At 39.5% G+C, this 25,372-nt stretch overlaps 1 protein-coding gene and 1 pseudogene across 1 annotated transcript; both read right to left on the bottom strand.

The window, feature by feature from the left end:
* Positions 1 to 798: 798 nt before the first annotated feature.
* ZNF367 (zinc finger protein 367) lies at positions 799 to 24,929 on the bottom strand. Its single transcript, XM_046023892.1, has 5 exons — positions 24,379 to 24,929; positions 11,160 to 11,310; positions 8,323 to 8,442; positions 5,942 to 6,080; positions 799 to 3,308 (listed from the first exon to the last, which is right to left on the bottom strand). Exons 1-5 carry the CDS (start codon positions 24,781 to 24,783, stop codon positions 3,086 to 3,088), a joined length of 1,038 nt encoding a protein of 345 aa, XP_045879848.1. The 5' UTR covers positions 24,784 to 24,929; the 3' UTR covers positions 799 to 3,085.
* On the bottom strand, positions 7,603 to 8,256 carry LOC123953542 (annotated as a pseudogene).
* Positions 24,930 to 25,372: the final 443 nt, after the last annotated feature.

The following is a 25,372-nucleotide window of genomic DNA, read 5'->3' as shown; positions in this document are numbered from 1 at the left end:
CACTGAAGAGTTGCGTATGAAATTCTTTTGCTTAAAGCCTAGACAGGCTGAACCTTGCCTATTCCAAGTATATGACTAAAGATAACTTAAGACAAAATTAAATCAACTTGCTTGACTCTTTAGAAAGTAAACAGGCCCCCGAGTGGCTTCTCAGGGAGGTGACCACATTCAGCACATCCCAAATATAAGTGAAATAAAATCCCAGACCCTGATCACCCTTACCGTAAGGCCTAGAATGGAACTGGCAATACTTATCCCTACCAGTGTATTTTTAACACTGTAAAAATGAACCAAATGAGGAAGTTAAATTAATATGTACACTCTAAAAGGCTATAATTTTAAAGTAGGAAAAAGCAATTCATACTATGATTTCACTATGCTAAGCAGATGCCTAAAAGGAGACTGGAAATGAAATATAAAATACACCAAATAAGGGGCGCCTGGGTGGCTCAGTGGGTTAAGCCGCTGCCTTCGGCTCAGGTCATGATCTCAGGGTCCTGGGATCGAGTCCCGCATCGGGCTCTCTGCTCAGCAGCGAGCCTGCTTCCCTCTCTCTCTCTCTGCCTGCCTCTCTGTCTACTTGTGATTTCTCTCTGTCAAATAAATAAATAAAATCTTTAAAAAAAAAAAAATACACCAAATAACAATACGGGAGGATACAGGATTGTAGATGACATTTCTACTTTTTAAACTTTTTTATATTACGGTCATCATACTGTTGATAGAAAGACAAAGTATAAAGGGTTCAAGAATGAAAATGTACTTTAAACTGTAAATTAAAATAAATTTTTATTCAAAGCATCTTTTAAAATTACAGCATGTTTATTCTTATGCTGTTATCTCTGCCAAACTACAATTGAGCCATATGAAGCATAAAACACTTCAAAAATTTGAATATAAACCATTTTTAAAACAAAAAGCAGTCTTAACACACCTCAAATTTTAGATGCCAATGTATTTTGTCCAAGTATATAGCTTATATCAAAAAGAACATTTTAAATATTTCTATAGTAAGTAGTTATAATTTCTTAAACTTCCAATTATACAAGTAAAAAATGTTTGTGAATATAACTATTATAGTTGACAAAAGCTGACCAGAAAAACAAACAAACAAAACCCTTTACTTTTGAAGGCCTTAAATTTTATTATTCATGAATTGGGAAGTATTTGTATTTTTTAATACAGTTTTACTGCCCTTTCTTCTTAGGTAAGTTCATCAAATTTTAAATTTCCCAAGACTGATGTTTTGCTTTTCATAGTTCATTTAAGTTATATTTGAGAGAAAAAATTCTAGAGAAAATGTTGAAACCTAACCCATGAAAATTCTGATGCTACAGTCTCTCTTACTGTGCTTGTAAGTGCTCCAAGTTAAAATTCTATATACCAGATTACAAACAAAATTCTGAGACCATTACAAATATAAATTCTCTTATTACAAAAAAAAAATCCCTCAAGATTTGTAATTTACTGTACAGAGGAATTACATTTTTAAAGTATGTCCTCATTCATACACATTATTTGTTACTATCATCTTTCACACTTTTGCTTCCTTCTAAGACATTTACATACCACCCCTTCCCCATGGCTACGTATTTTAAACTACCTGTGTACTGCAACACACTGGAATTTTTGGATAAAGAAGCCTACATTTTAGGTAATTTTAAACTATATCCATAGGCTACTACTTCAAAAAAGAAAAAAAAAAGGCGCTAGAGAGCCCATATTTCCCTCTATTACTCTGAGGTTTACTCCAATTAAGCAATCTATCAAATTACCATGCTATGCATGTCATTCAGTTTCTGCTTAAACAAAAGTTTAAATGATGGAGGTTTATGCCTATACATAAAGGAGGTGAACTGCTCAGGTCTTAATTTTTCTGTTTATGCTTCAGTACATAAAGTGGTATTTAAAAACTTCATCCATTTGGAAAAATGGCTTAAAACCACCACACAAGTTAACACACTTGCAGTTGAAACTATTCCAGAAACCTACTTATTTGAGTAGCTACTATTTTCTGCAGTGTTTAACTGATAACTAAATTTAGTGAACACAAAATAGCTTGGCATGTTATTCTGAAGTAAAGCAAGAAGGTGGCTTTATGCACTGAAAATATAAATAGGAGGCTTCCATTTGCTAATAATTCTAAACAAGCAGTACAATTAAAATTTAGTGTTTGCTAACAAAAGTTCTAAAACAGTTCACTACAGAACCACCCTGTAGATGTCCCTTTTATTAATAAAATCCAAGTGCCAAATCTCATTACAGGGCCCATAATATTAAAAAAAAAAAATTACCAAGTTATCTAGACTTTGCAAGATTAATCACTCAATTTCAGCAAATGAGAAATATGCAATGTGCAAAAGTTCCCAAGTTAACATAATAGGGATGCCAAGTGCTTTTCAAACCTAAATATCATAGTGAATTGTAAAGCCTCAGAAAGATAGAATAAGACTGATAGGACTCCAATTCTGAAAATTCTTAACTACTGTGCATCTTACCAAGATCCTCAAAAATCTCTTTTCTTCCAAAGTCCATAACTTAGAACGTCTTCCAAAATAGTCAGTTTTCCACTTCTCATTAGGCACACTATTTTGCAATTGAAAAATACATATCTTACACATATCTTATACTTTCTGGCTTGCTTCAGTGTTTACAGTATTGTTAAACATACTAAAATACATCGTTAAAAATGATCTTATAAATAATCTATTTCAACGTTCTTTGGCTACATGTACCATTCTGTTTTTTCATACAAGTGTCTTACTCAGAAAGTGCTTCCTGTGAGAACTGCTTCCAATGAATGCATTAAACTTGCAAAATCTAGCTTCCCACAATATGTCCTTTTCTACCCTGTACTAGAAGTCCCATATTTACAAAATATTTTAAACTTTACAACAAATCCATTACCATATAAAAAAAGTGCAATTCTCTCTCACCCCATATTATGGGGCGATGACATTCTTCATAAATTTCTACAGAATAGCAGCCTATGATAAGCAAATAAGGTGCTTAGCTTATGCCCAAGGATCTACTTTTTAAGTACGCTGGGCAGTACTTTTGTACAGTGGAAGAGTCAGTGTTCAGGCTACTGGCGGAGTGGCGCTCCAGTCAGGTTGGCAAGCTCTATGAGAGCAAGGGCACCGTGCAGGCGCTCCCGCTGCTCCTGCAGCCGGCGCTGGGCACCACGCTTCTCGTCGTCCTCCTCATCAGATTGAAGGTACTCCAGAGGGTCCTGCTGCTCCTGATCGGCCTTCTGAACGAGCTTTCCTTTCAGGGTGGGGGCACGCTGTTCTCTCGTTTCCCAATACCTATATGAAACGCGTGCACATTAGCTGTATGTCTACACGACCTTTCCAAATGTTTATTTTTCTTTTGAAAACAGATTCTTTACCACAGTATTATTTTCTGTGTTTATCATTTCTGTGTTTCTAGTTTATAAGGCTATAAAGGAATTTCCCACGTACTACATGTATTTCCCATTATAAAGGGAAAAGTTCAGGGTCCAGAAACTGAGGGACTTGCTCAGATTTCCAAAAATCAAAAATGGGCAGTTCTGGGTCTTCTACTCCATTCCCTAGTCACGGGTTTTTGCCAATAAAGGATAGCTCCCTTTAAGATCATATGTGAAGTGGACTACAGTAAAATACACAATAGTAGAAGAAATGTTATTTGTCACTTACACCTCAAAAAAGAAAGAAACTTTAAAAAAAAAGTAGACTAATCATTAGAAACCTATTTATCCTATTCACAGAGGGATAGTGACTTCTGACAGAGATAAATATGAGAAACTTGAAACCCACAGAATATGATAGATTAGTATCTGTAACACATAGAACTAATTCAAAAATTTAAGAGACATCACCATTTTTCTGTTACATAGCCGACTGATAATTCCCTAGAAAAATGTTCCACCTTGAAGTAACTGAAGAAAGGTATATTTAAAGAACAGTAGCACTCCATATAAAAATTTCCCATACGAAGACCTGTATATTTACATAGCTTTATTTGTAATAGACAAAAACAACCCAAATGCCCAGCAACAGGTGAATGAATAAATAAGTTGAGGTGTATTCACACAATGGATTACTACTCAACAGTAAGAAGGAATGAACCTCAAGTTGTAGAGTGACAGATGGTAGTACACTTGAGGAGAGCAAAGATAATGCATAGCCTTGTCGAATCACTATGTTGTACACTTGAAACTAATGTAACCTGAAACTAGAGTGCCAACTATACTTCAAGAAAGAATTAAACTGAAAAAAAAAAATAAACTACTGATAGAGTCCACAACGTGGATGAATTCCAAAATAATTACATTGAGTAAAAGAAGCCAGACAACAGAAGTACATACTGTATGACTCCATATGTATAAAAATTTAGAAAATGCAAACTAGAATACAGTAACAGAAAGCAGATCACTGTTGTCTGGGGAGCAAGAAAGCAGAGAAGAGCAGGAGTGATGAATTACAAAGAGGCATGAGGAAACTTTTGGAAGTGACAGATATGTTCACTATCTTGACTGTGATGATAGTTTTGCAGGTGTACACATATGTCAAAACATATCAAATTGTACACTTTAAATGTATACAATCTATCATGTGTCAATTGTACCTCAGTAAAACTGTTTTTAAAATCATACACACAAAATTAATACAACTACTAGATTTCAGGAAATCCAGATATCTCAAACTGGAAAAATGTGGTCAATACTCAAAGGCATAAAAAAAGACATGCAAACAGTTCAGTATGACTTGAAGGACAACTAGGAGCAGAGAATGGCAAAGAAGCTTAGCAAGGTCGGCAGGGACCAGGTAATCAAGGACTTCAAATGCCATAATAAAGGGTTTAGACTTTACACTGAGTAGAATCCATCAGTCTGTCACTGAGTAGATGGGAGAAGGATAAAGGCAAAATGACCAGGAGGTTTCTGACTTGGACAAAATTAGAGTTAACGGGGCAGCAGAGGCCAGGCAGGAGGAAGAAGGGAGGAAGTGATGCAGTAAATAAGACAAAGGTAATGCTTCCCCAAGTGGAGCTTCCGGTCCAGCAGGGAGGATAGACACTGAACAAATAAATGTGTGATGAAGGTGTTGAAAGAGAAAACACAGTGTGTTGTAAAAGCGTCTATTAAGTTGGTCTAACCTTGTTTGTTCTCGTGATTAGTGAGCGGGTTAGGGAAGAACTTCCTGAAGCGATGTTTGACCACAGTAAGAAAAGAAGAAAGAGCAGAGTGGCTAAATGAACAGGAAAGCGACATTCTGAGCAGAGGGAGCAGGGAGCAGAGGCCTGGGAGCCACAGTGTGAGTGGTGCGGACACAAAGGAGGCTGAAGTAGCTGAGGACAGGTGCGTTGCCAGGGGAAGGCAGAGCTACAGCAGAGGGATTACAGACTTTATCCTAAGTGCAGAGGAATCCAAAGAAGTAGGAGGGTCCCAAACAACTCATGCTGGTTTGTACACACAAAAAACGACTTCTCAAATCAAAATACCTTTGGAGAAATTTTTTTTTATACTGGCCTCTTGTTGCCATTCAAAAAAATATTAAGCTGGGCGCTTCGTAGTACTTTACTTTAGAAGATCCTCTAGCCTGTGTATCCAGTAATAATCAGCACATATGTGATACAAAGAAAAGGAAGACAGGCTGCACTGTGGAATACAATACACATAAAACATTCTTAGAAAATGAAGAAAATTCTTATTTTTATAATAATTGTGGGCTGGGCACTCAGACTAATTAGTATCATGTATTTGTTGTCTATCACACACCAGATCCTCGTGCCCCTCCTAGCAATTCTGCAATTTAAGGAAATAAAGCACTATTTCACATTATTTTATAAAATGTGTACAAAAGCAACTTATTTAAAATGAGAGAATTGTTGAAGCTCCCCACATCAACCCATGTGCTGGGTGGTATTCTGCAGTGGAGTGCAGAGAGAACCTTACTTGGCCAACCACTCGGCGGCAGCCTGGTTGTCCACAGCCTGGTGCTTACTGAGAGCATCTGTGGGCTCCTCCCGTTTCAGCCTGGCATAAGGGTGCTTCGGACAGTGGCGGTTTGCATGGGTGAATCTGCTCAGGCAGCCTTCAAAACATAGAAGGAAACACTAATCAGAATCTGGACATCCAGCAGACATGGAAAATGTTCAGTTTCCCTGGTATCCAAGAAAAGCAAATTAAGACCATGGGATTTAGCATTCTATAACTTGGAGGAGGGGAAAACAAAAGGAAAAACCACCCTAAGGGGATGCAACATAAATGCATCAACCCTACCAGAAAGTGATTTATTAACAAAAATGGTCAAAACCTCTGACTTAAGAATTCCATTCTTGGAATCTACTGTAAGGAAACATCCCATAAGATGAACAAAGCTGTACTGAGCTTTATTTTAGCTGAGGAAGCCATGCCTCTCAGCTTTGTTGGCAATAAACAAATTTTGAAAACAAACACTCAAGGGCACCTGGGTGGCTCAGTGGGTTAAAGCCTCTGCCTTCGGCTCAGGTCATGATCTCGGGGTCCTGGGATCGATCCCCGCATCAGACTCTGCTCAGCAGGGAGCCTGCTTCCCTGCCTACTTGTGATCTGTTTGTCAAATAAATAAATAAAATCTTTAAAAAACAAAAAAACACTCAATATCCAACATTGAGGCCATCATTGTGTATGTGCGTAAGTAAATGGAAGTGTGTAAACCCCAGTTTTGGGTTTTTTTTCCTTTTAATTTAAATTTTAGTTAGTTAACATACAGTGCAATACTGGTTTCTGGAGAAGAGTGTAGACATTTGTAACAACCGACAACAATCAAGAGAACCACAGAACCACAGCACAAAACTATACTGAATTTCAGGAATAACTATGTAAAAACATGCATAAGGAAAACATCTCAAGAAATTGTGATGTGAGGGGTGCCTGGATGGCTCAGTCAGTTGAGCAGCCACCTTCGGCTCAGGTCATGATCCCAGGGTCCTGGGATTGAGCCCCGCATTCGGTTCCCTGCTCTGTGAGGAGCCTGCTTCTCCCTCCCCTTCTGCCTGCCACTCTGTCTACTTGTACTATCTATCTCTCTGTCAAATAAATAAATAAAAATCTTTAAAAAAAAAAAAAAAAGAAATTGTGATGTGATTTAGAAAATCACTTATGAAAAGTGATAAGAAATTACTAACAGTGGTACTAAGGTGGTAAAACCTCCCCTTTAATTGAAAATTTAGACAATGATGTGTTTCCTTCAATTTAATAGTTACAAAGTTTAAAACCAAAATAAAACCCTACCATAAAGGTTATATTTACTTTTATAGATCTTTCTACCACCTCTATCTGAATATAATATTATTTTTTTAAGTAATCTCTCTGCCCATCATGGGGCTCAAACTCCCAAAGCTAAGATCAAGAGTCACATGCTCTGTTGACTGAGCCAGCCAGGTGCCCTCTGAATATACTGTTTTTAACTGGCCTTGAAGATTTTCATCTAAAAAGAGTATTTTATTTACAAATCAATCATTTCCCAGAAAATGAGCATGGAACACAATTTAGAAAGAGAGCTTATGATGTTTTATAAAATTTACATCAAAATCTCTCCTCCTAAAAAAACCTCAAGTAAAAGATAATTTCACTTTTTTTTTTTTTCTTATTAATACAGTATTTATTTGTCTTCCCTCTGTCAAACCCTGAGCCAACCACTTTTCCCAGGCTGCCTGGGGAGGTATAGGAAAAGGAATATACAGGGCAGATGAGACACGGGAGAAAGACCTATGGGAGGTGGAGATGGCTCCTTCACATGGCGAAGAGGATGAGAAAGGCCACCATCAGGCAAAAGAGCCCCATGGCCTCCGAGAGGGCAAAGCCCAGAATGGCGTAGGAGAAGAGCTGTTGCTTCAGAGAGGGATTCCTGGCATACCAATGATGAGGCTCCCAAACACAGTCCCAATTCCAGCCCCAGAGCCAGCCACCCCTACCGTGGCAGCCCCAGCCCCAATGAACTTGGCTGCTGTATTGATGTCCCTTGAAATGGTGCTGGTTTGGAAGCTGCGGCTAGGAATAAGTGAGGTCAGGAGACGTGGGGCTGCCAAGATGCTGAGGCCCTTATAAGGTGCCTCATCTGTCAGTGTCTCAGGTGGTTTTAGCACCACAGCAGACAGTGATCGGCTCAACAGCTGGGAGGTGCTCCTGACCAAGAACCGGGTGGAGACGAAATTTGCACAGGCGTACATTTTCAGGGGATGAGGGGCTGTGGCAGGAGAGCTGCTCCCAGGGCCGAGAAGACAGAAAGGGCCAAGATAATTTCACTTTTAACTCAAAACCAGTTATTACATAAACCTTACTCAATACCATACCATTTTCTGAACAAACAAAAGGTTTCTCTCCGGTGTGAAGACGCTGATGTGTTTTAAGCTGTCCACTTTGAACAAAGGCTTTTCCGCAGTCTGGATAGTCACACAGATAGGGTCTCTCACCTAAGTAGACAAATATCATGTATTATTTCTGAGACAATAAAGTAAGAAGAGACAGAGAATCAACCTCTGTATAGGTCATGACTCCAAACAACAACCAAACCTGTCACAGCTTCTACAAAGCTGCAAGTGTTAATGCTAATAGCAGCACTTCCACACTACCAAGCATCTTTCCACGGGGAAGCACAGAAAGATTGTCCTTGGGCCTTGAGATTTTAGGTTCCCACGTGGAAAGCCCTGAGGTTATCTTCGGGGTATCCGGTCATTTTTCTCCCCATGATGCAAATTGCTACGTCGCCCACGCCCGCTTAGCCCTCTCACCCGGAAGGAACCCTAGCGGACCTCTACTCCTTGCAAGGCACTTCTGGAGGGGATGCCATGGAACACTTGCTTTTGTCATATGAACTACCCCCAAGTCACTGCAAACCCTAATGTACCCCTTGAACAAGTGAAAATGATCTGCCAACTTTCAATGGTTCCCTAATAACTGCACTATAGCTACTGGGTTAGAGGGCCGAGTTTATCTTTACTTCACTCCTGACATTCATTCATTCCATAAGGCTGTTCATCATCTCAAATCTACTTGAAAATCCAATCTTCTCTGCCCATTCAAATCTTCCCAGTGCTGTAGGCTCTCAGTATCTTTCCTCCTACCTCCCTGTCACCTCCAAATAACTGAACTATGTTTCCCTTCGCCAACTTAGTATCCACTGTTGTTTATGTATCCCCGCACTCTCTTGTACAAAGACGTATACTACTTTGTACTTCATCGCAATTCATACATAGAACATGGTGCTAGGCTTGAGAAAGTAGCTTGAAAATCTTGTTCAACCATAATTAAACTTACTTCTTTTAATCTTTCTTTGATTAACAATTATGCACTGGTCCTTCCCAAATGATACAAAGAACACTAACAAGTCCTCCCTAGTTTCTCATTATTTAGAAATGTAGTAAATTATTATGATAATTAAACACAAATTAATAAAACAGAGGATACAGGGAGTTATTTAAAATAGTAAGAGAAAACTCTCTTACAAAGCGTTTACATACTGGGGCTTAGCGATACCAGGCAGATCTTGGGCTCAGTTCTCTCAAGTACAGCATAGCAGGCCAAGGCCTGAAAGTACTGGGGTGACACATGGTAGATGGTGGTAGATCAGGCCTGAGACTCAGGGGTCGTTATGCCACAGGGTCCTGAACCTTAACTGCACAGGCAACACATACTTTATGACCTGTGAACCAGTTATTTGGGGATATTTCAGACTAATTAGTTTTTTAAAAATCTGAAAAATTCTCAAATTCTCAAAACCAGATATTTCATTTAGTAATGGTTTTACTGAATGGTACCTAAAGTCCAAACCTCTTGGCCACCTTGGTTTTAAAATGATTCAAAATTAAAACTTTACCTTTTTCAGGGATTTGGCTAAGAAAACTATATTCTAGCATATTATTAAAATGCATCTTTTCAAAAACAAAAAGCAAAACCAGGTGGTGACCATAAACACAGAGAAAAAAAAAAAAAAAAGGCAACTAAGCCTTAAAAGCCCAAGCTCTAGACTAGTACTGCCCAATGGAAATATAATGTGAACCACTTCTAGTAACCACATTACAAAACCAAAAAGGAACAGGTGAAATTAATTCTGATAATTTATTTTATTTACCCAATATATCTGAAATATTATAATCTCAATATGTAAACAATATCCAAGTCATCAAAGTTTATTCTTTTTCATACTAAGCACATTTTACACATGCTGCCCATCTCAATTAGACTAGCTAAATTTCAAGTGCTCAAGAGCCACATGTGCTACTGCATTGGCAGCTGTCACCCTAGACCCAAGGGTGCGGGAGGTTGTAAGGCAGTGGTCATTGCTTTTTTTGGTGCCTCATTAACTCATCTGTAAATTATTTTTTTTTTTTTAAAGATTTTATTTTATTTATTTGACAGAGAGAGAGATCACAAGTAGGCAGAGAGGCAGGCAGAGAGAGAGGAGGAAGCAGGCTCCCTGCGGAGCAGAGAGCCCGACGCGGGGCTCGATCCCAGGACCCTGAGATCATGACCTGAGCCGAAGGCAGCGGCTTAATCCACTGAGCCACCCAGGTGTCCCTCATCTGTAAATTATTAAATGCCATTATTAGAACCAAAAGCTTCCTTCTCGGGGCCAGCTTTCTCTATGGAAAGAACAAGGGCCCTCTCTGTTATTTCCTAACTCCTACCCAGTATTTAAAATATAAGTACAGTTTGTCGGCACAAAGAGAGATATGTGATAGTCCTGGGATAGTTACCTACAGCACATTTAATTCTGAAAAATTATATTTCACCTTAGATTAGATGGCTAGGCCAAACATTCTGATGGCACACTGAGGATTCTAGAAATTCTGCAAGACACTTGACACATGGTGTTTTAGTATTTGGCCTACAAGTCAGTTTTAACAATTATACAGACAGCTGAAGGGCATATCAAGTAAAATTCAGGTAGGTAGAATGACAGAACTAAATTTAGCAGTAACATTCCTATGACTAGATTAACTACCATGATACCTTTAGAAGTCACATGGTACCAGTGTTGAGAAAACCATTTCTTCCTACCAAAAAAGAAATGGACTATACAATGCCTGTTTGAAAAAACTTCACAATAAGGAAATACAGGGCAACTGAAATACTAATTTATAGGCCCAAACATCAAATCAGCTTTAAGTATTACTTTTATTCAACTTACCTGTATGAGTCCTTTTGTGAGCCTGGAGCGATTTCTCCCGTGGAAACACCCTATTACAGATGTTACAACGGATTCTGCTGGATGAATGCTCTCCTTCATTTATTAGATCCCGGACAGTATCTGCTCTGGGTCTGCCACGTCGGATTCCATCCTATTAACAATTTGTATAAACATTAATGTAATTTCCTGGATCTATTCATTAAAGTAAAATATCACAATAAATCATTTTTAAAATTGTTGAGTGACATTAGTGAAAATGGTAGAGTAGGTAATTCCAAAGCCCCATCCCATCACAGATCACTGAAAAATCGAACAAACTTCAAACTCACCTTTATCACAACTCCAGAAAATAGTTAGAGATTTACAGCAACTCAGTCAACACTGAATCGAGAAGCAGGCAACGTGAAACAGTAGGAAAACTTTGCAGCATTTTTTACTGCTTCCCCTTGCCTCTTCCTGGGGCCCACAGCGGGCTTAAAGAGCCTTCATTCTCAATATGAGAACTTAGTCCCTGGCTATAGGGAAAGCAAAGCAGACCTGATTCTAGAAGTATTTGGTTTGTCTGTCTTGATGTGTCTGACAGTTACTTAAAGAACCAACACAAAGTCTTTTGTCTTTGCTTTACCTAACATAGAACTCTCTTAGGTCAGAAAAGCAGTTAAACAGAAAGCATTGCTCAAAAACCTTATAAGGTTGGGGCGCCTGGGTGGCTCAGTGGGTTAAAGCCTCTGCCTTCAGCTCAGGTCATGATCTCAGGGTCCTGGGATGGAGCCCTCCATTTGGCTCTCCGCTCAGCAGGGAGACTGTTTCCCCCCGCCCCTCTGCCTGCTTGTGATCTCTGCCTGTCAAATAAATAAATAAAATCTTTAAAAAAAAAAAAAAAAGAATATGCACTATAGAAAAACAAAAACAAAAACCTTATAAGGTCAATAATAACTTGCTGTCCCCTGGGGCAAAAGATTTCAATTAAGACAAAAGGACACATCAAAAGCCTGGGAGGAAAAGCTGGAGAGAGAGTTTCTTTGGGAAATTAGGTCACTGAAAACTGCCCTGGTATCCTAAAGATAAAAATTAAGAAAGCCACACACGTAGGGCAGGAAGCATACTCAGAAAAGACCTGATAAGACCCTAAGTTTTTACCTCTGACTGATTCTCTGCTAGGCACAACCAGGAAATGAAGGCTAAGGCAGAGTTGTAATGAGTCTAAGCACTGAAGGAGAGCTATAACACAGAGCCATTTCTGCAAGTCAAGAGTTTCTTCCCTTTCAATTTTTGGCTCCAAGCATTCAAGAAAATCTCTAGCAATGTTAAGCTGACTACAAGCTAATGAAACAGAAATTTAGATAACAGACCCAACAAAGAATAGAGTTTAGAAAAATAGTTTAGAAAACTCACAAAACAAATATTTACAACTCACAGGACACAACAAAAACAAACTTTGAGGGAGAAGAATCTGTTTTCCAGAGTCACCACATTACAATAGTCAAAACATCCCATTTTCAACAAAACGTTACTAAACATGTAAAGAAATACAAGTATGGTCCATATACAGGAGAAATTAATAGGAACACACCATGGGGAAGTAGACAATGGTCTTACTAGACAAAGACTATGGTCTTAAATATGCTGAAAGAGGTCATGAAAACCATGGACAACGGAAAAGGAAAAACAGGAGAACACTTTAAACAAACAGAAAATAATAATAAGGAAACAAATTAAAAGGGGCTCCTTGGTGACTCAATCGGTTGAGCATCCAACTCTTGATTTTGGCTCAGGTCATGATCTCACCATCTTGTGATCAAGCCCCACATCAGGTTCTGCACTTAGCAGGGAGTCTGCTTGAGATTCTTTCCCTTTGCCCCTTCCCCTGCTCACCTGCTCTCTCTCTAAAATAAATAAAACTTTTTTTTTAAAAGAAACAAATTATAAAAAGAAACCAAACAGAAATCCTGGAGCTAAAAATTATAACAAATGGAATGGAAAAAATTCACTAGAGAATCTGAATGGCAGATTTGACTGTCAGGAAGAATTAGCAAACTTGAAGACAGGTCAACTGAAAATATCCAGCCTGAGGAGCTGAAAGAGAAAAAAAATGGAAAGAGCCCAAGACACCTGTAGGAAATCAAGTGTCTTAGTCCATTTGGGCTACTAAAACAAAAGACTACAGACTGGGTAACTGGAACTTATAACAGCAGAAATGTATTTCTCACAGTTCTGGATACTGGAAAGGCCAGGATCAAGGCACCGGTGTGGACAGGTGAGGGCCCTCTTCCTGACTTGTAGCTGGCACCCTCCAGCTGTGTGTTCACATTGGAGCTCTCTGGAGCCTTTTTCATAATAGTTCTAATCCCCTTCAAGAGGGCTCCACCCTCATGACATAAGCACTTCCCAAATGCTCTAATACCTAACATCATCATCTTTGGCAGTCGGGATTTTATCAAACACATTTTGGGGTACACAAACACTGAGACCATAGCATCAAGCATACGAATATACACATAACTGGAGACCCAGAAGGCACGAGAAAAACGGGCAGAAAGAATTATTTGAAGGAATAACGGATGAAAACTTCGCAAATTTGGTAAGATGTTAAGTCTTGACATCCAAGAAGCTCAATGAACTTCAAGAACAAACACAAAGAAAGAGATCCACTGAGACACATTAGGTCAAAATGTCAAAAGACAAAAGGCAGAGAATCTTGAAAACAGGAGAAGCAATTCATCAGGTACAAGGAGTCCTCACTAAGATTAACAGCTGATTTCTCAGGAGAAACTACAGAAAGCAGTAGGATGACATGTTTAAAGTACTGAAAGGAAAAAAAAGTCAACCAATAATCTTACATCCAACAAAATTATCCTTCAAAAATGAAAAAGAAATTAAGACATTATCAGATCAACATAAGTGGAGAGTGTTCATGGCTAGTAGACCTGCCATACAATAAATGTAAAGGGAGTTCTTCAGGCGGAAACGAAAGGGCACTAGAGAGAAACTCAAAGCCATACAAAGAAATAAAGAACACTGGTAAGGGTAATTACATAAGTAAACACAAATACTAAAAGTGTGGTATTTTTGGCTCATAACTCCTCTTTTTCTCCTATATAATTTAAAAGACAAATAAATGCCAGGTGCACCTGACTAGCTCAGTCAGAGGAGTGTGTGGCTCATAATTCTCAGGGTCATGAGTTCAAGCCCCACACTGGGGTAGAGATTGCTTAAATAAATAAATAGATAAACTTTTAAAAACAAGACAAATGTCAAACATATTTTAAAAATTACAAATCCATGTTAATGGGAACATAATATAAGAAGATGTAATTTGCAATTATAACAAAGAGGGAGAGAGAGAGCTGGATAGAAGCAGAGTTTTTGTACACTATTGTAGCTGAGGTGGTACTAATTCAAAATAGATTGCTTTAAGTCTAAAAGATTAATTGAAATTCCCAGGGTGATCACTTAAAAAAAAACACACCTACAAAATCAAAAAAAGGAAACAAGAATGAAAATAGTATGCTACAAAGAATAAAATAAAATAAACACAAAGAAGGCAGTAAGAGAGGAATTGAGAAACCAAACAGGTATAAGACATATAGAAAACAAATAACAAAATACCAAAAGTTCTTCCTTAACAGTAATCTCCTTAAATGTAAATAGCTTAAATTTGCCCATTAAAAGGTAGAAGTTAGCACAATTGATTTTTAAAAAATGATCCAACTATATGCTGCCTACAACAAACTTCTTTAAATCCAAAAACACAAAGAGAAAAAGGATGGAGGGGCTCCTAGATGGCTCAGTACAGCACGCAATTCGAGATCTCAGGGTGGTGAGTTCAAGCCCTACCTTGGGCCTAGAACTTACTTTAAGAGAGAGAGGGAGAGAAAAGATGGATAAACAATAAAAAATAACAATTGCGAACACTCACTCACCTAACAACAGAGCCCCCAAAATATGAAGCAAAAATGGATAGAAACTAAAGGAGAAGGAGTTCGAAATAACTGGAGACTTTCACTTTTAATAATAAATAGGATGACTAGACAGGTCAACAGAGATACAGAAGACGTGAACAACATCCTAAGCCAACTAGACCTAACACATATATAGAACACTCCACACACAAATAGCAAAAAATGCATTTTTCCTCAAGTGCACACGGAATGTTCCCCAGGAAAGACCATTTGTTATGCCACAGAACAAGTACTGATAAATTTTAAAAGGACTGAAATCATCCAGTATCTTCTGGGACAAACATGGAATGAAACTATAAATAAAAAACTGAAAGAAAAATGGAAAATTCACTAATAGGAAAAATTAAACACAGTCTAAATAGCCAGTGGGTCAAAGAAGAAATCACAAGGAAAATTAGAAAGTACCTTGACACACATGAAAACAGAAACACAACATATCAAAACTTAGGGGATACAGTTCTTGGATCGGAGGGCTTAATATAGATGATAACAATGCTACCTACCCAAAGTGATGTACAGAGTTAGCGCAATCCCTATTAAAATTCCAAAGCCTTTTCAGAAATGGAGAAAGTGATCCTCCAATTCATATAAAACTACAAGAGGCTCCAAATAACCAAAACAATATTTAAAAAGAGCAAAGTAGAAGGACACCTATGTCCCTATTTCAAAACTTACTACAAAGCAGCAACAATCAAGACAGTGTGGCTCTGGCAGAAGGAAAGTCACATAGACCAGTGAAAGAGAATGAGAGGCAAGAAATAAACCCTCATCTATGGCAAACTTATTTTCAACAAGGGCGCCAGGAACATTCAATGGGTAAAGAACTGTCTCTTCAACAAATGATTCTGAGATAACTGCACTTCTACATACAAAAGAATGAAGTTGTATCCGTACCTCACATGATATTAAAAAAATTAACTCAAGGGGTGCCCAGCTGGCTCAGTCAGAAGAACATGCAACTCTTGATCTCGGGATAATGAGTTTGAGTCCCACACTGGTACAGAGTTTAATTAAATGAATAAATAAACTTTAAAAATTAACTCAGGGCACCTGGGTGGCTCAGTCAGTTGAACAGTCAGCTCTTGGTTTTGGCTCAGGTCCTGAGCTCCTGCTTAAAGAGTCTCTCTTCCTCTGCCCTTTCCCCCACTCACATGCACTCTCTCTCTAAAATAAATAAATCTTTAAAAATAATTAAGTCAAAGGGCATCATGAACCACAATGTAAGTGCTAAAACTCTAAAACTCTTCAAAGAAAACAGGGATTAATGTTCATGAGCCTGAATGTAGCAATGGATTCTTAAATATGGCATCAAAAACATAAGCATCAAAGAATAAATAAGCTGGCCTTAAAGTTATAAAATATTTGCATATCAAAGGGCTTTCTCCAGAAAGTGAGAAGACAACCTTACAGAACAGGGGATTAATATTTGCAAATTATATATCTTATAAGGGTCTAGTACCTAGGATATATAAAGAACTCTTAAAATTTAACAACAAAAAGACAAAAAAAAAAAAACAATTTAAAAACGGGTAAAGATCAGGGTGCCTCTGTCAATTAACCATTGGACTCTTGATTTCAGCTCAGGTCCTGATCTCAGGGTGGTGGGAGTAACCCGCATGTCGGGCTCCGCACTCAGCTGGGAGCTGCTTAGGATTTTCTTCCTCAGCCCTTCCCTGCCTCAAAATAAATAAATAAAACTTTTTTAAAAATGGGTAAAGATCTGAAATAGGAATTTCTCCAAAGGAGTTATAGAAATGGGCAGCAAGTTCATGAAAAGATGCCCAAAATCATTAGGGAAAAACAAATCAAAATCAATGAGGTCAATTATATCTCTACAAAGCTTGACAAAAAAAAAAAAGGTTTTTAATTTTTTTAAAAGCACAGTTAAGATTACTACTTCACACCAACTAGATTATACTCAAAAAGAGAAACAGGAAATAAAAGTGGTTTTTGGCAGAAAGATAGAGGAATTGGAGCCCTCAAAAACTGCTAGTGAGAATGTAAAGTGGTTCAGCCACTATAGAAAAAAAAATTGAGTATGATACAATGTCATATACATACACATAGCCAATGGTATATTATTCCTCAACAGAAATGATACATGCCACAGGGTAGCTAAACCTCAAAAACAATATGCTAAGTGAAAGAAGCCAGACCAAAAAAGCCATATATTGTATAATTCCATGTAATGAAATATCCAGGATAATTAAGTACATAGAGACAGAAAACAGATTGGTTTCCAGAGACTGCCTGTGGTGGGGAATAGGGACTAACTGCTTAATGAGTACAAAGCTTTCTTTTGAGGTAATGAAAATGTTTTGAAACATGATATGTAGGTGGTGGTTGCACAATATTGTGAATTACTAAATGTCACTTAATTACACCTTAAAGTGGTTAATTCTACATTATATGAATTTCACCTCAATTTTGCTTAAAAACTAAGGAAATCTGAATATACTATGGACATTAGTTAATAACAATGTATCAATCTGGATCATTAATTGAAACACATATTCTCTGCTAATGTAAGACGTTGGCAATGGGAAAACAGGATATGTGATTTATGGGAATACCCTGTACTATCTTAACTTTCCCATATATCTATAACTAATCTAAAATAAACATTCACGGAACACCTGGGTGGCTCAGTCAGTTGGGCCGCTGCCTTCGGCTCAGGTCATGATCCCAGGGTCCTGGGATCGAGTCCCGCATCAGGCTCCTTGTTCAGCAGGAAGCCTGCTTCTCTCTCTGCCTCTGCCTGCCACTCTTCCTGCTTGTGTTCTCTGTATGACAAATAAGTAAATAAAATCTTAAAATAAAATAAACATTCACTTGGAAAAAAATCTTTCTCATTTCCCAGGTTAGGTTAAATTTTACACGTACCAGTTATATGAAAAATGATAAAAGGATTATGTACAACTACATTCAAAATGAAGACGCTTTTACTGCCTGAAATATAAAAACCTAAAGCCTTCCAAATGCTTACAAACAACAGGCCAAAACCTTGATGGATAACAATAAGCTCCAGGAAAAATTCCATTCAATCAATATTCACTTTGAAAGAAAAGGCCAATCTCAACATGGATGAGTTATCTTATAGGATAAGTCATTTTAAAAAAATTCTTGGATATTAAAATCTATCTCCATAGCAGTCAACAGATGGAAGCAATCTAAATGTCCATTGGAAGATGGATGAAGAAAAGGTAGCATATACAAAACAATGGAAAATTATTCGGCGTTTAAAAAAGAATCCTGCCAATGCGCTATAACTTGATGAACCTTAAAAACATGCTAAGTGAAAGAAGTCATTACAAACACACACACCACAAATTCTATACGATTCCATTTATATAAGGTATCTAATTAATCACTCTTAGAAAACAGAATGGTGGTTGCTAGGGACTGTGGGGAGAAAGAAAAGGGGCATTCAATGGATACAGAGTTTCAGTTTTACAAGATTAGTAAGTTCCTGAGATCTGTTACACAACAATGGGCATATAGTTAACACCAAAAAATGATTAAGATGCTAAATTTTGTTATTTATTTTTTTGCCACCAAAGAATAAAAAGGAACGTGGAAAGGTACTACAGCAGATAAAAATATTCACTGCCCCTCTCTCACTATGTGTGGTTACCAATAAGGCCAACTTGGCCACATGACTTCCTTTGGCCAATAAAATGTGAGAGGAAATTATATGTATATAAGTAAAAGCCTTAAAAAGCCATCACATCACATCACATATCGGCAAATGATATATCTAATATGTGGTTACTATCTAAACTCAACACCCAAAAAAAACAAACTGGTTAAAAATGGGCAGAGGACCTGATCAGACATTTTTCCAAAGAGATACAAATGGCCAACAGACAAATGAAAAGACGCTCAACGTTACTATTCACCACGAAAATACAAATTAAAACTACAACGAGATATCATTTTACCCTCGTCAGAATGGCTAAAATCAAACAGACAAGAAATAACAAGTGTTGGCACAGATGAAGAAAAAAAAAGGAACACTACTGGTGGGAACGCAAACTGGTGGAGCTACTGTGGAAAACAGAACAGAGGTTCCTCAAAAATTTAAAAATAGAATTATTATCTGATCCAAGAATTCCACTATTAAGATATTTACCCAAAGAAAACAAAAACACTAATTCAAAAAGATACACACAATCATGTGTATTGCAGCATTATTTACAACAGCCAAGATATGGAAGCAACTCAAGTGTCTATCCATAGATGAATGGATAAAGATGGTTTATGCACACACGTACACACACACACACACACACACACACACACACACACACACAGGAACATTACTCAGCCAGTAAAAAGAATGAAATCTTATCATCTACAACAACATTGATGGACCCAGAGGGCATAGTGTTACATGAAATAAATGAGAGAAAGACAAATACCATATGATTTCACTCATAGGTGGAATATATGAAACATAACAAAGAAGAAAAAGAGGCAAAAAAACCCAGATTCTTAAATATAGAGAACGAACTCATGCTTGCCAGAGGGGAGGCAGATAGGATGGGTGAAAAGAGATAAAAGGGATTAAGACTGCACTTATCTTGATGAGCAATGAGAAATGTACATAATTGTTGAATCATTATAGTGCACATGTGAAACTATAATACTGTATGTGAATTATACTTTAATTTTTAAAAAACCTTAGTAGTACAACTCCTGTGCTATGAAAGATCTTTTCCCAGTATTTTTTTGTAAAGATTTTATTTATTTTCTTGAGAGGGGAGAGAAAGAGCAGGGAGGAGAAGAGGGAAAGAATCCTAAGCAGACTCCTCACAGAGCTTGGAGCCAACCTGGGGCTCGATCTCGTGACTGTGAGATCATGACCTGAGCTGAAACCAAGAGCCTGATGATAAACCAGCTGAACTACCCAGGCACCCCTTCCAGTATTTTTAAAAACATAAAAACATACTGTTGCCTCTGTTATACTTTGAAATAACTGATTGGTTAATATCAAAATTTTTAGGTTATCCATTACTGTTTTCTGTTCCTAGTTAAATTTTTCAAGCATGTTTAATTGGGGGGCTGGGAGGATTGAGTATTTTAAAAGTTAACAATTTGACTGCTTCCCAGCTCAAATCATGTATTTGCATTGAGAAATAGAGAGCTAAAAAAAAAAAAGAAAGAAAGAAAATACAGTATAATACAACATCCTAGCCATATACAGGTAAGGCTTCACTGAGTGTATCATTTCAGCTGAGAAAATTAAGTAAGGCAAGTATCATCTGATGCCCCAAATGAATATTAAAGAGCATCTTTTAACTGTACGTACAAAAATAAGCTGTGTTACTTAGAGAAGGTCCTTTTCATTTTGGCCTTAGCAAAAAAACCATGTTTCTACATACATTTTAACAATAAACAGAGTGTTAACGAACTCATCAGCAATCAAGTATACCTATGGTCTAATAGACTAATCTTGTCAGGACTGCTTGATGGTTCATAAAACAAAGTAAAGCTAACAAGAAATGCAACACAGGGACGTCTGGGTGGCTCAGTTGGTTAAGCATTCGCCTTCGGCTCAGATCATGATCCCAGAGTCCGTGGATCGAGTCCTGCATCAGCCTGCTGCTCCCCCTGCTTGGGCCCACTCTCCCTCTCTCTCTCACTCTCTGACAAATAAATACATGAATTTTTTTTTTTAATGCAACACATTCTATTTATTATGTGGCAACTCGTGTGAAATAAGCTACTATAAAGAAGCAAAATGATTAAATTGCCAAAAATATTGGCATACTTAGGTAAATTTAATTTTTAAGACAGAACTTCAGTACCACTGGAAGGTAGATTAGTGATTTTCAAAGTGTTTTCTGAAATAATACATGATAAATGTTTTGAGTTTTCAACGTCAGTAACTATCTTTAAAAAGTTATTTAATAAAATTTGGGTCATTTCTCAAGCCACTTAGAATAACATACACATTTACTGAGATTTTAGAAAAAGTTATATTCCAACTGGGTATTCATGTGATGATGGAAAAAACTAAAAGTCCTTGACACATTTTTATGCAAAGTAAAATTTAAATAAAATGCACAAATGCAACCTAGAAGGAAAAGAAAAATAGGTCTCAGAGGAAGGCATATATACCTTGACAAGAAAATGAAAAAAATGTAATTGATCACTTTTCCCCTTTCAAATTCAGGTTTAGATCCAAATACCTTTTGACTTTTATATCTGCTTCCTCGTTCTATTCCCCACCTTGACCTATCTGCACTTTCTGAGTCTTAATTTTCATTTGTCTGCTGTATTTTCTGTACCCTTATAAAGCATTTCAGTTGAGATACAATAGGTGTAAATCGTGTGTACTTCTTAAGTCTGCTTTCATCAGCTTGATAGTAAAAAAAAAGAATAAACTCCTAAAGCCAATTCATGCATGATATATACAGGAACAATATCACATAGGGATTAAGAACAAGGGCTTTGGAAGGTTCCAATCAGTTCTGCCACTTACCATATGATGTTAACTAAATTTAATCTTGGGGACTCTCTTCTCTAACTCCGCCAAGTTCATATGGTAAAAAAGATAATTAAAGAATTCAAAACACTCAACACAGAGCCCAGCAGTTTGCTATGCCAGGCAAAAAAATGGTAGCTACTATATTAACATGTTTAACATGGTGCTGATCAAAATTATCTGTATGAATCTGCTATTTGTAAGACTATGTACAGTTTGCAGGGGACAGAAGGGGTTGGTGGGATAGGCAGCTGTCAAGTCCTGAAAAGTGAATGGTATCTGAGGCTGTGCACAGAGAAGCCAAACTACGCAGGTCCCACAGTGAAAAAGTAACCTTCTGAACATAGTCTGAGTAGATAGTCTGAGTAGAGGGTACAAGGTGCAGAGGCTTGGAAATAACCTATGGCAGAGAGAAATTAACTTGCTCCCTTCCCTCCCCTCCTGGAATTCTACAAACAAAGAGAAGATAGTGCTAATAATTATACCCCAACATGCTAAGCAATCTTTTGATGAGGGGCCTAAATAAGTTGGTGGATGACAGATGTTCTCCCCACTGGCAGGGGAGGCAGTGTAGGGCAGGAACAAACAAGAGAGCAAGCAAGAGCTCACACTTGGTTGTGAGGGTCTCAGATATTAACACCTCCCCTGGGAGCAGTGGCAACAAATAGACAATAAATAAACACAAATGTTGTTCTTAGACTCAGCTGTTATTGCCTCTAACCTGTATACTGAGAGAAGGGGCTAGGTGAAAACAGGTTACTGGTCACCCATCTTTCCATAAAATAAAGATTCAGACAGCACCATTCACCCATGATGCATGTAGAGATAAAGAACTACAACTACTTTAGAGAAACAAAACAAAGTAAAGCAGGATGGAACTCTCTATCTTCAGAGTGTGCTGATCACAAATGAAACTGGTTAACGTTCTTAAATAAAGGTATATTCCAGACCTTTCCCTTCAAGATGGGAAAGCTAAATGAATGAATTTTTAGAGATGTAGCTGGATTTCTTGTATTAACTAAAGGACAAGTTAAAATCAATTTATCCAGTAATTCTGAAATATGACTGTAAGGAGAAAAAAAGTGAAATATAAACCAGACTTTTTGAATTTCTGGTATATTTTACCTCTGAAAAGAGGCAGACAACGAAGAATTACAATTCAAACCCATGCAGTGTGTGAGCAACTTTTATGCAAGGTGTATGAAATTAAGTTTTTTAGGCCAAAAGAACATACTTATTAATTTCATTTATCTATTATATATAATCCAAAATTAATTATTATTTGTAAAATAGTAAATGCAAAATCTTCCACAATTATTTGTGCATGTGTGCTTTTATGGTTCTTAATGATAAAACCTTATTTTTTTAAAAGCTAAATATCTCAACACAGGAAAATATCTAGACTACCCTGTCATCTTACTAAGCCATCTTGCTACCTAGTGACAGCAACAGTGATTGTTCATTTCACAAAATCACTCAGCTCTGTTAGAACTAAAAGAACATTGCTTGTTCTTTCAAATTTGTTTCAAAAGAGTTGAAAGGGTGTCAAAGAACAGTTTAATAATAACTTTGTAGTTCTTTAACATTATGCCACTAGTAACAAAGTGTATATCAATTTCCTCAGGGCTCAAAACACATGGAGTTTCAAGATCTTTGCTACTGCAGGTAAACTTGTTTCAATTTATAGATACAATATTTACCAATATAGGCACTTATCCACTGATTTATCTTTAGTCAACTACTTACCTGACACAGCCATTTAACAAGTAGAACGTGAATATTAATCCTATATTTGCACAATTCATTCATTACACAAATATTTACCAAACACTTTTATTCAGTATTTAGAGTGTGCATTATTAAAGTTCAACAGTCTTTCAGAGAAAATGATTCCCTCCCTCTAGGAGCTCACGGGCTACAGAGATAACTATATTTCAGCAGAGAAGCACTTTGAATACATGCTTCAGGATCAGGAGCCACAAACACTCGACCATAGTCGCAGCTCTCCCACTACTTAGCTGTACGACCTTGGGGAGGTCCCTTCACCAATCCCTGTAAGGCTTAGTTGCTTGATCCGTAAAGTACAGACTTGAACCAGAACCAGGTAGTCACATCTTTCCCTGCTCTAAACAGTGTGAGAGTGCGGGCAATTCCCGGTTAACGACAACAGCGTCCCAGTCCACTGGGTGCTCTCAGCAACTAGCCAAGCAGTACGCTGGATGAACGAACGGCAGAGAATGCCCAACTTCTGCTGAAGATTCCCCTAAACCCCTTCTTCCCTAACCCTTCGGCCATCTCTGCAGGGCATCTTTAGTAATGCCAGGGTATCTGCGATGATGCAGCCGAATCAGAGCAAACCCCTCCCTTGCTGCACCCAGAGGAACAGCAGAAGGCTCGCAGCCCCTCCAATCCTCCGGCCAGACAGGACTCAGCGGTCAGCGGAGGGTTGCTACAACAGAAGACCTGCCTCCTCCGCGACCCCAGACTGAGCAGCTCACTGCACCTGCTGCCGAGGGGCCTCCGGTCAGCCAGCCTCCCCTCCGCTCGCGTCACGTGACCGCTGCCCCGCCTCCCCCCGCGGGGACCCGATTTTGGCGCGCGGCAGTGACGTAAGCGTCCTGTCACCCTCCTCCGCCCCCGCCACCGCCGGAGCCACCTCACGTTTTAAACTCGGCCCCGCCCCACCCGCCCCGTCCGCTGCCGGCTCCCGGGCCGCGCCGTTAACGGGCCCTGGCTGCCCCGCGCCCTGCCCGCCCGCGCCGCTCACCTTGAGGTGGCCGCTGTCTGGACTGCTCGCTTCCTCCTCGTCCTCACCTCCCGAAGCGGCGGCGGAGGCTGCGGGCGGGGGCGCGCCCCGGCCTCGGAGCCCGGGGTGCTCGGCGGCGGCGGGCAAGGCGGCCGAGGAGGCGCCCCCCGCGGCCCCGGGGCTGAGCGTCACATTGTGCGCGTTCTCGCCCCAGCGCCACGGATACACCATGAAGTCGCTGAAGCCGGGGCTGGTGGGGATGAGCGGCGGCGGCGGCTCCGGCTCCCCCCCGCCGCCGCACGTGGGCTTGATCGGGGTCGTCCTGATGACCGACACCAGCACCCGCTTTGGGGAGTCGTGGCAGAAGATGACGGGCGGCGGCTGCGGCGGGTTGTCCGCCATCGGCCCCTCCATGCCCCGGATCATCGCCCGATCAGCAGCTCCGGCAGCCGCACTCCCCGAGCCCGGGTCTGGCCCTTCGCTCCGCTCTGCCGCGCTGCTCCCGAGTCGCCGGCGCTCAGTCCCGCCGGCTCATGGCTGGCGGACGTTTCCCGGAATCCTCTTGCGCGGCGGCCAGCGAAGGAGCGGCTCGGCCGGCCCTCGGCGGCCAGCGCCAGACCCCAACCCTGGGTCAGGCCCGCCCTCCGCTCTTTGTACTCCCCAGCGCAACTGCAGCGGCGGGAAGCTGCGGGCGGCCTGCCTTTCGGTGACAGGAAAGCAGGACGAGCTGCGCCGAGCCCCCGAAAATAACAACCTGCCGCCTGGGTCACTGCTTCGGCTTTTCCCGCGTTACATTTCGCGCCTGGGCGGAACCAATCACCGCGAGGCCCCTGTCCGCTGGCCGCAGCGGCGAGTGACAGGTCGCGTGAGCCAATGGCCGGGCCTGGACTTCTTTCTAGCCGAGGGAGGCGGAGCCGAGCCTGCGCGCGGGTCCTTTCTGCCACGCCATTGGTCGTCGTCCTTATATTTTTTTCTGCCTCGAGGGCCAACTGCGTTCGAAACTCCGGGGGAGCGC

Source organism: Meles meles, chromosome 11, assembly GCF_922984935.1.
Source record: "Meles meles chromosome 11, mMelMel3.1 paternal haplotype, whole genome shotgun sequence".
Taxonomy (NCBI): Eukaryota; Metazoa; Chordata; class Mammalia; order Carnivora; family Mustelidae; genus Meles; species Meles meles.
The sequence above is the reverse complement of the archived record's forward strand: the minus strand, read 5'-3'. Positions and strand labels throughout refer to the sequence as shown.

Coding starts and splice junctions, on each gene's coding strand:
- ZNF367 (XM_046023892.1), bottom strand. CDS start 24,783: ATGATCCGGGGCATGGAGGGGCCGATGGCGGACAACCCGCCGCAGCCG. Junction 8,443..11,159: donor TCACAAAAGGACTCATACAG/GTAAGTTGAATA, acceptor TTGTCTACTTAG/GTGAGAGACCCTATCTGTGT. Junction 6,081..8,322: donor TTTTGTTTGTTCAGAAAATG/GTATGGTATTGA, acceptor TATGTTTTGAAG/GCTGCCTGAGCAGATTCACC.